This window comes from Rhinolophus sinicus, chromosome 4, assembly GCF_057876585.1.
Source record: "Rhinolophus sinicus isolate RSI-liver-muscle chromosome 4, RSI-T2T, whole genome shotgun sequence".
NCBI classification, from domain to species: domain Eukaryota; kingdom Metazoa; phylum Chordata; class Mammalia; order Chiroptera; family Rhinolophidae; genus Rhinolophus; species Rhinolophus sinicus.
The window spans coordinates 33,725,813-33,741,578 of record NC_142504.1 but is presented as its reverse complement, the minus strand read 5'-3'; the positions used below and the strand labels follow the sequence as shown (position 1 = coordinate 33,741,578).

General features: G+C 35.7%; 1 protein-coding gene and 1 long non-coding RNA gene across 5 annotated transcripts in view; one reads left to right on the top strand and one right to left on the bottom strand.

Moving 5' to 3' along the window:
- Positions 1–15,766, bottom strand: part of PEX1 (peroxisomal biogenesis factor 1) — a 61,135-nt gene that overhangs the window by 369 nt on the left and 45,000 nt on the right. For 2 of the 4 annotated variants that reach the window (XM_019716789.3, XM_019716785.3), the window contains exons 18-23: positions 14,565–14,707; positions 14,385–14,488; positions 11,637–11,813; positions 10,307–10,537; positions 9,031–9,228; positions 8,598–8,728 (exon numbers count right to left, since the gene is read on the bottom strand). In XM_019716789.3, the coding sequence (XP_019572348.3) occupies positions 8,598–8,728; positions 9,031–9,228; positions 10,307–10,537; positions 11,637–11,813; positions 14,385–14,488; positions 14,565–14,707 (984 nt within the window). Of the gene's footprint in view, positions 1–8,597; positions 8,729–9,030; positions 9,229–10,306; positions 10,538–11,636; positions 11,814–14,384; positions 14,489–14,564; positions 14,708–15,766 lie in introns of those variants that run through there. The other 2 variants (XM_019716796.3, XM_019716803.3) reach the window with 2 other exon arrangements.
- LOC148758348 (uncharacterized) lies at positions 4,353–7,478 on the top strand. Its single transcript, XR_016021074.1, has 3 exons — positions 4,353–4,457; positions 6,355–6,533; positions 7,345–7,478. It is a non-coding gene; the product is annotated as an uncharacterized LOC148758348 (long non-coding RNA).

The following is a 15,766-nucleotide window of genomic DNA, read 5'->3' as shown; positions in this document are numbered from 1 at the left end:
TACATGTAAATGCTAAAATGACAAAAGACAAACTGCACACAGAATTATCGTGTTTTTTTTTAGCTCCCTCTTCCCTCTTTTTTTACTATTAGTTTCAGGTGTACAAAACAACATAGCGATTAGACATGTATATACCTCACGAAGTGATCACCCCAGTAAGTCTATTACCCATCTGACACTACAGTTATTAGAATACAGAATTATGTTTTAAGAAACATAAGGGAAATAACAAATTGGAAAAAATATTTGTAATAGAAATTAAAGCAAGTTCTTACAAATATAGTTTCAAAAGCTGAATACCCCAACAGAAAAAGGAAGAGACAAGTTAGAAAAGATAAAATACAAATGGCAATGAGTAATATACAAAATATAACCTTTATAGTTTTAATCAAAGAAATGTACATTTTTAAACAAGATATACTTTTTCTCCAATTGGCCAAGTTTAGAGAAATACTGGTAGTGTGACGAGGGTGTGGTGAAATGGGTACTCAGTATATTGCTGTTGGAATACACACTGCACAGTATTTCTGGAAGGCAACATAGCAATAGATTTCAAAAGCCTTAAAAATTGTGAGTACCGTGTGATGTGACAATTCTACCTCTAGCCCAGTGAAATAATTAAGGATATGTGCAAATATTCAGCTCCAAAAATGTTCATTATCACATTGCTTACAGTAGTAAAAAGCTGGAAACTTAAATGTCCCAAATTGGATATGTGGCATAGCTATCTTGTAAAATGATGTTAAAAACAATATTGTAACATATTTAAACTATGAAAGAATGTTCAAGATGTATGGATGGGTCAAAGTGGGGCTGCTGTACACAACAGGTGCAGAGTGTCCTATCTTAGTATGAAAAACTGAGCATACAAATATGCTTGGGAGGTGGTGGGGTTAAGGGACATTTCTGTTTCCTTATTTTTCTTTCTCTTTGTTTTCTGAATTTTCTACAATAATTACATGTTACTTATGTATGTTGAAGGGGAGCAGAACATGCCACCCCAAACTGTATCACTTTGGCATGTGGATTATTTTGAGCTGAAAGGAATCAAGAACCAGCTGTCTCAGGAAAAGCTTTTTATCTCCCTCTCCCTTAATGGCCTAAAAGGATTTAGATGGGGGCCTGGACCAGAAAGAGCTACAACCAGAGGTAATTTTTTATCTGACTTATCTGTATGGCAGGGCAAACACCTGCTCCTGTCATTGCTGTGAATTTCCTTCCTCCCCTTTGAAGCCCTTTCTTAGGTCAGAATGGCACTTATGCTTCAACTGCTTGACTGCCTTTGAGTTTCGTATTTTCATGGGGTTGATACAGGTACAAAAGAAAATGTTTTCTCTTGTAAACCTGTCTTCTGTCAGTGTAATTAGACCAGCCAAAGAACCTAGACGGGAATAAGGGGAAACTTTTCCACCGCTAGCTTGGTGCCCAACGTGGAGCTCACTCACCACTGGCTTGATGCCGCTGACAGATCCCGGGGCCTCCGACAGCGCCAGGAGGTAAGAATTCTTACCTGTCAGTCTCCTGGATCTGCCAGCCGGGTCCAGTGGAAGTGAGTGGCGGGAGTCCTTTTCCTTTTTCTAAATTTAGATTAGCAGGAGCAAATACTTGTGTGAACTACCTCCTTGGGTATAGAGACTATAGAAAAGACTTGTTATGCGTACGCTTTGTTTTCTACTGATCCCTTTCTTCCCAGAGATGGTTGTTTACTTTTGTCTGTCTTTCGTGTCACTCGTCATAAGGAGGAAAAACACAGGGTGGAATGCAGGCAGAGGGCCTATAATCCTGTGGTTTGAGCCAATCTTACAGAGTTCCCAATCTGGCCAGTTCACGGTTCTAGACCTGTGTCTGTTCAGATTAACTTTGCTGTGGGTCTCCTATATAAAAAAAACCAAATGAGGGGCTCCTCTCGTCTTGTTCTGTCTTGAGAGCTTGGTTTTGTGTCCAGTAAGAATATTCTCTCTGGTGTCCACCAGCCAGAAGATTTAAGAATCAGTTTGTATCTGGAGGTCCACTCAACAGACTCAGGGTGTGAGACATGGAGTGACAAGCAGCATTGTCTGACTATTGGGAGTCTGGCTATTGGGCAGTTTGTCTTACGGGCTCCAGCCCATAAGGGGCCTTAGTCGTCTCAACCTTCATTGTTTGGTTAGCGCTGAAAAAGTCCCATTCAAGTAGTGCCTGCCCAGTACCACAGATTTGGGGTCTGTGGCTGGAGACGTCTTGTGTTCTCATGGGAAACCGGAAACAGTTTTCACTACACCTGTTTACCACCTGTAACAATGAAGGTTTTTGCTTTCTTTGGCTAATTCTGGGAGTAAACTTTATGGATCTTGTGAGGGCTCTATCTTTTGTACCTTCTTCTGGGATACTTCTTGCATCCGTGGTTAAGCCATAAAAAGGCTAACTGGTTTGAATCACTATTAAGATTAATGTAAGATCCTACTTGTCAATGGCCAGATGACGGACCCTTTGAATTGGTAAAACTTCTATACTTGAAAACATTTTAGAAGGCTCTTATGATAAATAATTGTCTTATTGGGACTGTGGAAAGACGAAATTAGAGAGGACATAAGAGAGTGTAACAGGGACTCCGTTAACAGGATGAAAGAACAGAAATGACCACATCCGGTGTAAGTTCCCCTTCTCCGGCCCTGCCTGCCTGTCTGAACTTCTCTTTCCCTACACGATTTACAGACAGCGCTCCAGCCTGACTCCAGGTCCGTGGTGTACAGGTAACTCGTGTAAATGCTGAAAGCCATGAAGTTAATTTAGAAGAATCATGTCCTTTGTGGATATATCCTGGACCCCACCAAAAAGAATTCATGTCCCACGGACAGCAGCAGATCTATTAGATTATAAAGTCCTTTAACCTCCAGGCTCAGAACATCCTACCTGATTTAGGGAGAAGTCAGAAAGACTACTGGCTATTAAAACCCCACTCACAGGGACCTTGATCGGCTGCTAAGGGGTATTCCTCCCCGTTGATAAAGGCGTATTACGTTAAACCCCGAAGCTTCAGAACCTAGGAAACTTAATTTCCATCTTAATTTAAAATCTGCAGGTAGTTGGATGAAGAGGTAGTTGGACGAATGCTTGACAGCATTCAGGCTGCAACCCAATTCTTTGAGGATTTAAAAGTGACTGTCCTTATTTTACAAATTGGAGTCTTTGCTAAACCACATATCATGTTTCCCCCAAAATAAGACCGGGTCTTATATCAATTTTTGCTCCAAAAACCGCACTAGAGCTATGTTCAGGGGATGGCATCCTGAAAAATCATGCTAGGGCTTGTTTTCTGGTTAGGTCTTATTTTCGGGGAAACACGGTATGCGGCTCTAGCAACATTTCAAAGTCCACCTATCTTTACCAACTCTAAAACTTCCCCTATTCATTTCAAAATGCTTGAAGATTTTAGAACAGAATTTTGCTAAAAAGAAGGAAAAATTTAAATAGTAATTACCCTAGACTTCTGATAATAGAGGAAAATACCTTACAACTCCTAAGAAAACTTGTATTCTTTCTCTATCTCTTGAAGATGTAAATCTTACCATGTCTTTGAAATATAAACACCTCAGGAGATGACTAAAACACCTCCCACAATCACCTGAGACTGAAAAGAAAAGAGGGGAAAAGGACTTTCTAAAATACACACTGCTATAAAAGCTCCCTTGTCCAAAATCTAGTCCCCAGCCTCCACACGATTCCTTGACAAGGGCAAATACGAATTTTATAAGTCTTCTCCACAAACACCAGTAAAAAGCTTTAGTCATTTGAGCAGGTAAACTTAATCTGTTCTATCAGACACAATTTGGATTCAACTGTTACTTATGAGTTTTGTATTGGTAGGTCTGATTCACGGCTAAAATTCTAGAACAGAAACTTAGGGTCTCTCTCTGTGTCTATGTGTTTATTACGTGTGTCTATGGATATGTTATGTATATGTAGTATTTTTCTACCTCTGGATGGTATTGCCAAAATTAATTTGTAAAAAAAGCTCTATTTAATTGGCTTAAAGAAAAATAAGCACTTATCAAATTAAATATTCCTAAACTTTCAGAAATATAATAGAAACTAACCCAAATGCTTTTCAAGTTTATGTCACCTGGGATAATCTTTGGTATTAAATTTGTTGGTTTAATTAAAATAGGCATGTTTTCAGAGTTATCAGCATTTAATATAATGCAGACATACAACTTTTATTCTATCTAGGTTTTTTTTAAGTTAAATAAGCTCATGCTATTTCTGTTACAAATTTGTAATGATAGCTAGCTGTTTTACTGTCTCAGGAAATTTTCGTAAGTAATCTAAATATGATTGAGAAACAGTGAATTAAGTAACTTTTTTTTTTTAAAGGAGGGCGCAGCTCACAGTGGCCCATGTGGGGATCGAACTGGCAACCTTGGTGCTACCAGCACCACACTCTAACCAACTGAGCTAACTGGCCACCCCCAAATTAAGTAAGTTTTTAAGTGAACTTTTCAACAATAATTATGTTTTATGAAGCTCTTTGAATAGTTTCCCAAATCTCTTTGGTAACTTACACCCTTAGAGTTTTGCTAAGCTGAAATGATGGAAATTAATTGAATATATAGATCATTTTTAAAAAAGATAAAATACTGAAACATTAATTACTGAACATAGGTTTATCTACTTTTGGTTTATTACAGAGAAACTAAAGATATTTGTGTAGTAAGCATGTCCTATACCATAGTGAAAAATTCTACCATTAAAAAAAAGGCATATGTTTCTAGAAATGATGAAAAGTACTCATAGATTTGCCAATCTACAGAATTCTGGTGTAACAGTTCACAATTAGTAGAAATTAAGGTTTTCAAGGGTTAAGAGTTCTACTTAATATATGTAATTAAAATCTGTAAGTTACCAAAGCAATAATAAGAAAAACAACTCTGTATACAAGGAAAGTGGATGTGTTTTTGGTAAAAAGGTATGAGGTATGGAGATATATTTTTGTTAAGGAAAAATATTTTTATCATGAAGCAAAACGATTATTTCAGAATGGGAAAGAGAATAAAGGACAAATTAAATGGACATAGAAAGTTGGAGTGAGAGAGAATTTTACTTTGTGTAGTCACGCTGGCTAAAATGGAATAAATTTATTTTAAGGATTTAAAAAAAGCTTAATATCAGTAGTGTACTTATGTAAAACTAAAACTTAACTGTCTTTTATCTGTTAAAAGGACAAATTTTTCTTGGACTTATTGGTCTGCTATTGATTACAACTGTGAAAGGTTTTGCTTTACCTTTCAAGTAATTGGTCTAGACAAATAAAGATTCTGTGTTTTACCAAAATTTCCTATGCTTCATGTTTGATTACTTAAGAAAACCGAATCTCCTCTATTAAAAGTTGTGTTTTTTTTCACAACTGTGTAACTTTCTGTATTTGCCTGCAGTCTTTAACTGTCACTGGTTAAATGAATATAATTATATATTGCATTAGTGACCTATAATACTATTTGACTAAGTGTTTTAAAATCTTTTAATATTTTTGACAAACTTCCCCCAAATCAAATTCTAAATAATGTCCTTTTGAACGTCGAACTCACTTTGGAATTTTTAAGAAAGCCTCTGACACATCTCAAAAGATCTGTTCTTTTCTAATAAAGAGATATTAATAATTAGGCTTATTTAATACACAGTCATGCACTGCTTAATGATGGGATATGTTGAGAAATGTGTCATTAGGCAATTTTGTAGTTTTGGGGAACATCATAGAGTATACTTAAACCTAGATGAAACCTTTAGGTTATATCTGCATGGATATGTTATCAATGTTTTCCAGAAATTGTATAAAATTTCTAAAAATCTGATAAATAATGATCAGTCATAATTCCAGTTATCTTTTAAATTCCCTTGTCAATTGCATTATAATGAATTCCTGTCAGATCTTGAATCATGGCTACATTTAGGTCTTTTGTCATTTAAAGATAGTTATTGTTTTACTCTGATGCTTTTGCAAAAGTGTTCCTGCAAATGTGCTTCATCTTCAAGAAGACTCACGCAAAGGACTTTAACAAGTACAGGTTTTTGATAACTTTCAGATCATACCATTAAACTGGGTAAAAATCTGCAGACCTTTAATGGAGAAACTACTAGATTCATAAAACTGCTAACAAAAGATCAAGAATTAATTACAGGGGATTAAATGGACTGAAACATTGCTGGTTCTTTTACATTTTGTTTTTTCAGATTTTAAGGAAACTGTCTTTTAAAATTATGTGAATCAAGACTAAATATTTTTTTTCTCCCTACCTGATTCCCCCAGAATTCGGAAACTCTTAAGTGAGAATTATTTTCATGACAATATAGTTATTTGAATCTTTTCTCCTTGTACAGGACACAGCTGGAAACTCTGGTTATATTACCAAGGCTTTGAGTGGGATGTCATCTTTGAGAATGCACAGACTCATGTATGATCAGTTTTAAGGAGCTAAGGCTGACTTTATGGAGCCTATAGAACACCTGGGAAAACCAGCCTGGTACTTTGCTTACAGGCTTCCTAGCAGCCCTACCAGGTGAGTAAGGAGCATCCCTTCCTAGCAGGTATAGGAACCTCAGGATATCCTGGCGACCTCAAGAAGACAGGAATAAACCCTAATATATACGCGTAGGTACTGCAGGCAAAATCTGATGGTGAGTCCTTGGCTTCCTCGTCTCATGAGGCTTTAAAAAATTCAATCTGAGATGCCTTATGAAAAGTTCCAGCAAAGCAGATTTAAAAGAGCATAATAGTCACTCACTAGTCTTGCTATACTCATACAAGTAATTAGGCCAAGTTTATTGAAACTATATTTATTTGCAAAGAGATTAATCTTACTTGGGTTATCTTTGATAGAAATCAGGGTGAGAGAGAAATTATGTCAGTAATACACCTTTGTGGATATCAGCTTCTAGTGCTATTAATTGTCCTTGATGTTTTGTTTTCTCCCTATAACTTGGACTAGATCTTAATTCTTTTACTTTCCTCCAATATTTGGCTACAAGTCTCCAAATTAACATTTCTGAATTCTCCCACTCTTGACTTGGAATCACTATAAACAAACGCTGCCCTTTTCCTGAAGCCCCGCAAACTGAATGTGAACAACTTGATATAAACTTCCCAGAAATCACTACAACCGCTCACATACGGACAGTCTTCGTGTCTGTTGCTGTGTGGGCCATTCAGAAAGTTTACCGGGACACTCAATGACATCGTCATAGATATTCAAACTGTAAAATATACTTTCACCCCAACATCTAGAAATCTTCTCAACTGGCTGCCGTCAGAACAGACTGGGTTCTGATTACTGCTGTAATCATTAACCTTTGTTTTTCTTTTGCTTCCAGAGAAATACCTCTTATGAAACACCTGATTGCTTGTACAATAGAGGCCTAACGTTAGAAGCTCCCCTGTATCCCCATCTCCTGCCGTGAGACAACTGTTTAACTGAACTCTTCTCAGGACTAAGAGACTAGTTCAGTAAGATGGAGCAATCTACCAATTCAACTTCTGGACTATGAAACTTCTTGGGGAAATTTCAAAGGTGGGACTGAAAGGCACAGAATATGCCACCCCAAAATGTGTCAATTTGGCAGGTGGATTATTTTGAACTAAAGGGAATCAAGACCCAGCAGACTCAGGAAAAGCTTTTTACCTCTCCTTTAACTGCCTAAAAGAATTTAGGTAACAGAAGCACAGCTATTACCAGAGATAACTTTATCTAAAAGACTTATCTGCATGGCAGAACAAACACCTAATTACCACACATCTGCTCTTGTCACCTTCCTTCCCTTTTAAATCCCCAGCCCCTATCCCTTTCCTGAGCTCAGGATAGTATTCAAGCCTCCATTGCCTAACTGCCTTTGAGTCTCCTATTTTTATGGGGCTCCCCTATGTATGCAGTTAAATTGACCTAAGACAGATTAGCAGGAGAAAAACAAATTTAATTATTAGACCTTCCCTTGGAGGGAAGAAGGGAACATTTTTCTGCCCTTACAATGTACACACACATGCACACCCAAAGTACTGCAAAATTAAACAAGAGCTATAACTTCTAAAGACCAGGAAAAAACATTTCTTGAATTAAGTTGAATCATTTACCTAGAATGGTCCCAGACTATGGGTCAAAGACTCCTAAGCTGCTACAGAGACAACTGCAAGAAGTCTATAAATCCAAATGTGTAGTAAGCATTGTCCACAATGAATAACCTTGAATGTTCTTGAGATTAATAGAATATAAATTCTTTTGAAAGCAATTGAAAAGACAGGAATATTTTTCATAACAATTTTTGCAAACTACATATTGGAATCATTTTGAGTTTTTAATTTTCCTTTCATTTCTTCAAAGCTTTTAAAATTACATCAATTCATTGTAAATACTTCAAATATAATTAAATGAAGTGGTTAATGAAAGTTCATTTTTGACTTCTTTACTCCTGAAGTTTTTGAGTGTTTTAATGCACAGTGACTGAACACATTTTTTGAATTGGTTTTTAAATATTCAAAATAATCTTTTGTGATTTTAAACATTCACTTAAACTTTTAAAATTCTTAACTGTCACCTCTAAATCTATTACTTCTAAATCAGAATGTTACTTACAGCTCAGCAAAATTCTTCCAGTCGTCTTCAGTAATGGAGGGTTTTGTGTGGCTGAGTGCAGACAGTAAATGCAACTGACTAATAGCCAGGCTGGTTTTGATTGGTCCTGGTTGGTTAAGGGAGTCATCCTCCTTAAATAAAAAAGAAAGTGACAAAAAGTTAACTTAGAGACATGATTTTAAAAAAGCAACAGTCCAAGTGTTATCTCTGTTTGCCAGTTTTTTCAGGAGACTATCCATTTCCTTTCTCATAAGATTACTAAAAATAACTTGAAAGCAGGAAGCACATAACCATTTGACTGATCAAAGTGTTTCAGTCCCTGGTTTATAAATACAGCTCGTTTATAAATCAAAGAAATACATATCAAAAAAGGAAAAGCAATTTTTAAAAAGTTTTCACAATTAAAATGGGTGGGGGGAGAGAAAAGCCATACTCCACTTTGGCTCCGGTATCTGCTTTTGATAACACTGATATCTGCTCTCAGTTGATCTCTTTGTTCCTGTGTAAGTTCTTGGTAACCTTCTGGTGAAGCAGTTCTGAACATTGGCGGCTGTGAACACAACTGATCTTTCCCAGGAACTCCAGGGAGATCCCGAGACACGGAGCTTGGTGCAGACAGGCACTGTGAACTCTGCACGGGTAAGTATAACAAGGAGAGAAGGAAGGGAAAGTAAAGAGAGAAAGAGGGAGAAAAAAGTATGTATTTATCAAAGGTAAAAATTTTTAAGCACTAAACACTTAACATGGATAAGCTTATATTTTAATTAACTGAAATTAAGCAAGCTTGAAATATGTTTATATTCTATAAGAGCTCATTTATATCTATGTTGTTGAACCACTGTAGAATGAAAACTGCCATGACACAAGGTTCTTTTAGTGCTTTGTTATTAAATCCACCACACTAATGCCCGAGGGATAGGTTCCAAATGAGCCTTATTCTTGGTTTTCAACAAATATAAGGTTCTGGGACATTTCTACACAGAAGTTAAGAAACAGAAAACAGAATTAAAGACTAGAATTAAAACAATAGCTTACTATTCTTGGGAATAAAAATTAGTCACTTATATTTTTAAAAACCTGAATAAAGCAAATTTACAAAAAACAAGAAAAATCTAACTAAACATAGGTAAAAATGTTATGTGTACCAATAAAGTAACAGTGAACTATTGTTAATTTTTGAGGGATATATGTTGAATGCTATTTTACTTTAGAAAATCAATGATATTGCCCACATTTAATTTAAACTTTTTCCTTGTTGAAACATTATTACTACTTGTATCTTTTTCACTGTGCTTATCCTTTCCACCAAAAATATAATAAATAGATAACATTTTGTTGTCAGGAATTTTTGACATCATTGTACCAAGTTCTCATTATCCTCAACTATTCTATGATAATAGAATTTAAGTCTAATATAAAACATTTGCAACTAAAGATGTTTGAAAACCACTGATGAAGGGAGGTAAACCTGAAAGATACCAATGGACTACTTTGGCTTCCCTTTGCTACCAGCTCTTACAGTTCTTACCACGGAATAAAAATAACTAATTAGTATAAGTAAGGAAAACAAGACTATTTTACTGAAGAACCAACCACCCAGAAAGGACATGTAGGGCCAGTTAGGAGACAAATCACTGTCAATAAATCAACTTTACATCAACCTATGGCTTTATGTTTCAGAACTATACAATGGTGACTGCATAACATACCAAATCTGAAGAGGTTCCATTTCCAAGTTCCGATTCATAAGAGCTTCCAAAGTAGAGCCGGTACATATTGAATTTTGATTCATCTGGAATCATCTCGGACATCTCTAGAGAAACAAGGGACTGATCTAAGCCACATTCTCCATCTCCCGCTGAATCATCAGAACCACTGCTGTGGTTAAGGAAAACCATTGAAGACAGACTTAGGTCACTGTCAGAACTGGAACTTCCATCCTAAAACACATAAAAGGACAACCAGTTGTAAAGATCTAAGTAATCCACAACTCAGAAATAAACAATACAGTGTATTCTAGTAGACCAGTACAAGCAAGTTTGAGGCACCTTTCAAAAAAAGCTCTATTCTCTAATGGTTCTGAAGACATAATAAAATTTTAACTATTAAAATAAAAAAAGACATGATGGAATGTGTAGATAATTTGACAAATATCACCCCAAAAACTCTAACAAACAGGACTCAGACTTCCGGGTTTTACTTTTGTGTCTCTGTCTGTCAATTCATATTTTTCTACTCTGAAATGACAAATCAACCATGTTATAGAGTGTTTTTATCATTATAGAGTACTTTACAGAAGTGGGAAAATAAAGAACTTCAGTGGTTTGCCAAAATTGCAAAAGCTTGGTAGTTGATTTAGGAACGTCAGGTCCTAAAAGAATCTCCAATAAAATGTAGGGAGGATCTCCATAAAATGTAGGGGAGAGGAAAACCCTCCCTAGAAAATATATGATAAAGTCCATAATGTACCAGAGTTCAAATTATCTACTGTGAAAATTAAAATCAAAATACTACCTTAGAGAAAAGTCTGATTCTAGGGCTGGGATACAGAAAGTACAAGATAAATCTACACCACCTTGTTGAATCGGGAAATAGGTAAGGCACCAAAGAATGAGAGAATGTATCAAAAGGACACAGAAGCCATCCAAAAGCAGCTCCTATTGTCCAGATCTGGGACAATTTGAACTTCAAAATCAATAACTTTGATTATTTTTTAAATTAAAGTAACAAAGTAAAAACCTCAATATTTTTCTGTTTATATTATCTAAGTCATGATATCCCAATTTAAGTAATATTCTTCCACACACCAACACATTTTGCCAATAGTAATGTTAAAGAAAGAGACACCAAACTTGTCATAATTACAAATTCTCTGCAAAGCCAGTATTCTAACTATGGAACATTCGAAATTTACAAAAGTAAATTTCTGTACAGCTCACCAGAGTTGTTAAAAAACAGGATTTTTTTCAGGTTGAGGTTTGATAATGAACTTCTCTTCTAACTCATAAAACGCCTTAGTAACGATCTCCTAACACTTACTTGGAGTCCACCTGACAGCAGCCTTCCATGTAAGGCCTCTAACTGCGCATTGTACAGTAAAGCTTTCAGGTCGGCTCCAGTGAAGGACTCAGTCACTGAGGCCACGTGCTGAAGGTCCACATCGTCCGCCAGAGGTAGAGAGTCACTGAGAGCATTTAAAATTTCAAGACGTGACACCTGGAGGGAGAAAAACTACTTGATTTAACAAATAAGACATAAAATTAAATTATTTTAAACTGTGTACCTTACAATTTCTTTTATAAATTAACTTTACACATCTACTAAGCTTTACAGGTAAGTAGAAAAAAGCACCACCAGTCTACTGTCTATCCTGCTTGGAACTTTTCCCCTAACAGAAGGCTCATAGGGAGGAAAATGAATGATAATCAACATTATCTGCCATTTGGTGTAAATCATTTCTTATTCAGACAGTGCTCACTTTCTCTATTTGGGCAACTGTGCTGAGAAAGTATTTCAAAAGGAAAATTAAAATAATTTCAATAATAGTTAGTTACTACATGGGACATATATTTATATATTTTATACCTCTGACTATTAATTTGTCTGTTTGTTCTTCCACTTATTTATTCATCAGTTTTCTTTTTCTTTTTTTTTTCTAGAGAAAAAGTTGATTATGTCTTACTATCAGATTCTCTTACTTACCCCAAGCTTGGGTAATTGAAAGTAAGTGGTTCCAAATGACAAATTTCAATTTACTTTGTTATAACAGGGGAAAAAGAGGTTGAAAAGCAGTTGCAATTCAGTGGTCCTGCCTACTATCATCTGCATTAGAACTTAAAACTCCTGCAGTTTTTTTTTTTAACCTAATCTTCATCAGAGAGAAGATTCACCTAATTTATTCATCAGTTTCTACATCTGGAAACAAGAGTTGGAACAACACAGCACTAGGAACAGTTAAAAATCATATTTCTATGTAACCTGCTTAGGTGCATTATTAGTCATACGCTGGATTCTGTCAGTCTTTTGTCAGGCTAATGAGGTATGTGATCTTTAAACACAGGGAATGTGAACATAGAATCCTTTAGGTTCCTTCCTTTTTTCCCAATTGGCCAACAGTGAAAAATTATAGTTTTCAGACAAGCATGGAAGTGTCTGTGCCAAAGACAGTCTCTGCATCTAATTCACTGTCTTTTCATGCTGTGAACAAACTGGTATTTGAAGGATAATTGCTATTACCTGGCAGAAGTAAAGTTCACAAGGTAAGAGTGTATCATTTCTGGAGGTATCACATTCCCTGACTTCAGCTTGTACTACAGGGCAACAATAATCAAAACAGCGTGGTATTGGCAGAAAAACAGACACAAAGACCAAATGGAATAGCATTGAGAACCCAGAAATAAACCCACATAAATATGGACAGATAATTTTCGACAAAGGAGCCAAAAACATATAATGGAGAAAAGAGCCTCTTCAATAAATGGTGCTGGGAGAATCGGAAAACCACATGCAAAAGAATGAAACAAACTGTTATCTGCCACAAAATTAACTCAAAATGGATCAAAGACCTAAACATAAGAAACAATACACTGCACAGAAGAAAACATAGGTACTAAACTTATGGACCTTGGGTTCAAAGAGCATTTTATGAATTTGACTCCAAAGACAAGGGAAGTAAAAGCTAAAATAAATGAATGGGACTATATCAAACTAAAAAACTTCTGTACAGCAAAAGAAACCATCAACAAAATAAAGAGGCAACCAATCAAATGGGAGAAGATTTTTGCAAACAACACCTCTGATAAAGGGCTAATATCCAAAATATACAAGGAACTCATACAACTCAAAAAACAAACAACCCAATCAATAAATGGGCAGAGGACTTGAATAGACATTTCTACAGAGGACATACAGATGGCCAATAGACATGAAAAAATGCTCAACATCACTAATCACCAGAGAAATGCAAATGAAAACCACAATGAGACATCACCTCACACCAGTTAGAATGGCTATCATCAACAAGACAAATAATAAAGTGTTGGAGAGGCTGTGGAGAAAAAGGAACCCTCATACACTGTTGGTGGAAATGCAGATTGGTGCAGCTACTATGGAAGGCAGTGTGGAGGTTCCTCCAAAAATTAAGAGTAGAATTATCATATGACCCAGCAATCCCTCTCCTAGGTATCTACCCAAAAAACCTGAAAACATTTATCCGTAAAGATATATGTGCTTTGAAGTGCACTGCAGCTTTATTTATGGTGGCAAAGACATGGAAACAACCAAAGTGTTCTTCGATAGATGATTAGATAAAGAAGATGTGGTATATATACACAATGGAATACTACTCTGCCATAAAAAGATGAAATAGTGCCATTTGCCACAACATGGATAGAGCTTGAGATTATAATGCTAAGCGAAATAAGTCAGACAGAAAAAGTTGAGAACCATATGACTTCACTGATTATGTGAGATATAAAACTGAAAGCAACAGAGGAAAAAGACAAAGAAACAAAAACTCATAGACACAGACAATAGTTCAGTGGTTACCAGAGGGTAAGAGGGGAGGAGAAAGAGAAGAGGGTAAAAGGGATCAAATAAATGGTGATGGAAGGAGAACTGACTCTGGGTGGTGAGCACACAATGTGATAAATAGATGCTGTAATACAGAATTGTACACTTGAAACCTATGTAATTGTACTAACCATTGTCACCCCGATAAACTTTAATTAAAAAATAAAAAGAGTGTAGCATCTGTTGGGTTTTGGACTTTAAATATGAAATTGTCACCTGATCAGGAGGAGAGCAGTACACACATTTATCTAGTCGGCCAGGCCTAAGCAGGGCAGGGTCAATCAAGTCAGGGCGACTAGTAGCAGCCAATACATAAACACCTGGGGGGGAAAAATTCTTTGTAAATCCTGGTGAAATGCTGTTAGAATAAAGTATTTCTGTATTTACAGTTATTACCCTGTAAGCCTTCTACTCCATCCAGCTGAGTCAGCAACTGGTTAACTACACGATCTGTGACTCCTGTATTATCGTGGCCACGACGAGGAGCGATGGATTCAAATTCATCAAAGAACAGAATGCAGGGCTTTGCAGCCTGTGCTCTGGGAGAAAAGATTTCATAGTTGAATAGGGCTTCGGAGTTTGCAAGGGAATTTCATATATATATGTGTATATACATATATATCTGTACACACACATATTTGTGTATTTATTTAAATCTTCACAACAAATCCTTAAAGAAGGCAAGGCAAATTATCCTAGTTTTCAGTAAACTGGGTCTTAGATAGGTCAAGGTGTATGCCTAAGACTCATGCCTTCTACACAAGAACTAAAACAAAAACCAGTCTTACTCAATACATGAAATACTTCTTTGATTCTTATTACAAAGTAAACATTTTTATACGCTTATTGGCCACCTTTATTTCTTCTTATGAATAAGAAGAATAAGAATATTTCTTCTTATTCATGTCTAGTCCATTTAAAATGTGGCAGGCTCATTATTTTCATATTGTCTTGTAAGGGCTCCTTATAAAATATATTTTAGTCACGTGTATTACCTTTTTCTAATTTGAACTATGACTTTTAATTAATTTATTAATGTATTAATTAATTTTGTTTTAATTACAAAGAGAACATAAATTCCATCTCTGCCTGGACTAGAGGTATGACGAACTGCCCCTAATACAAAACACCTGGCCTGTCATGCTGATTGAAAAAACTCAACAAATATCTTATTAAATGCATGGCAAAACTCTCCTAGAAAACCAACTGGGTCTGATTGTATGAGTTGTATAAATATTTTTAACAAGTGACTCAATTTCTTCCTACAGCTACAGGACTATTCAGATTTTATTTCTTCTTTGCTTGATTTTGGTCAATTATCTTTTTTGTCTATGTCACTCAAGTTTCAAATGTATTGGCATAAAGTTCATAATATTATTTCATAATATTCCCTTATTATCTTTTACATTTTTAGTCATGTCTCCCTTTTTATTCCTAATAGTGTTTATTTATACTTTCTTTCTTCTTGATCCAATTTTGCTGGAGCTCAAGTGCACTAGGCTTTCAAAAAGTATTTGGGTTTGTGAACTTCATTATTGAATTGTTTTCTATTTCATTAATTTTTTGCTCTTATTTGTTAATAGCTTATATCTATATTT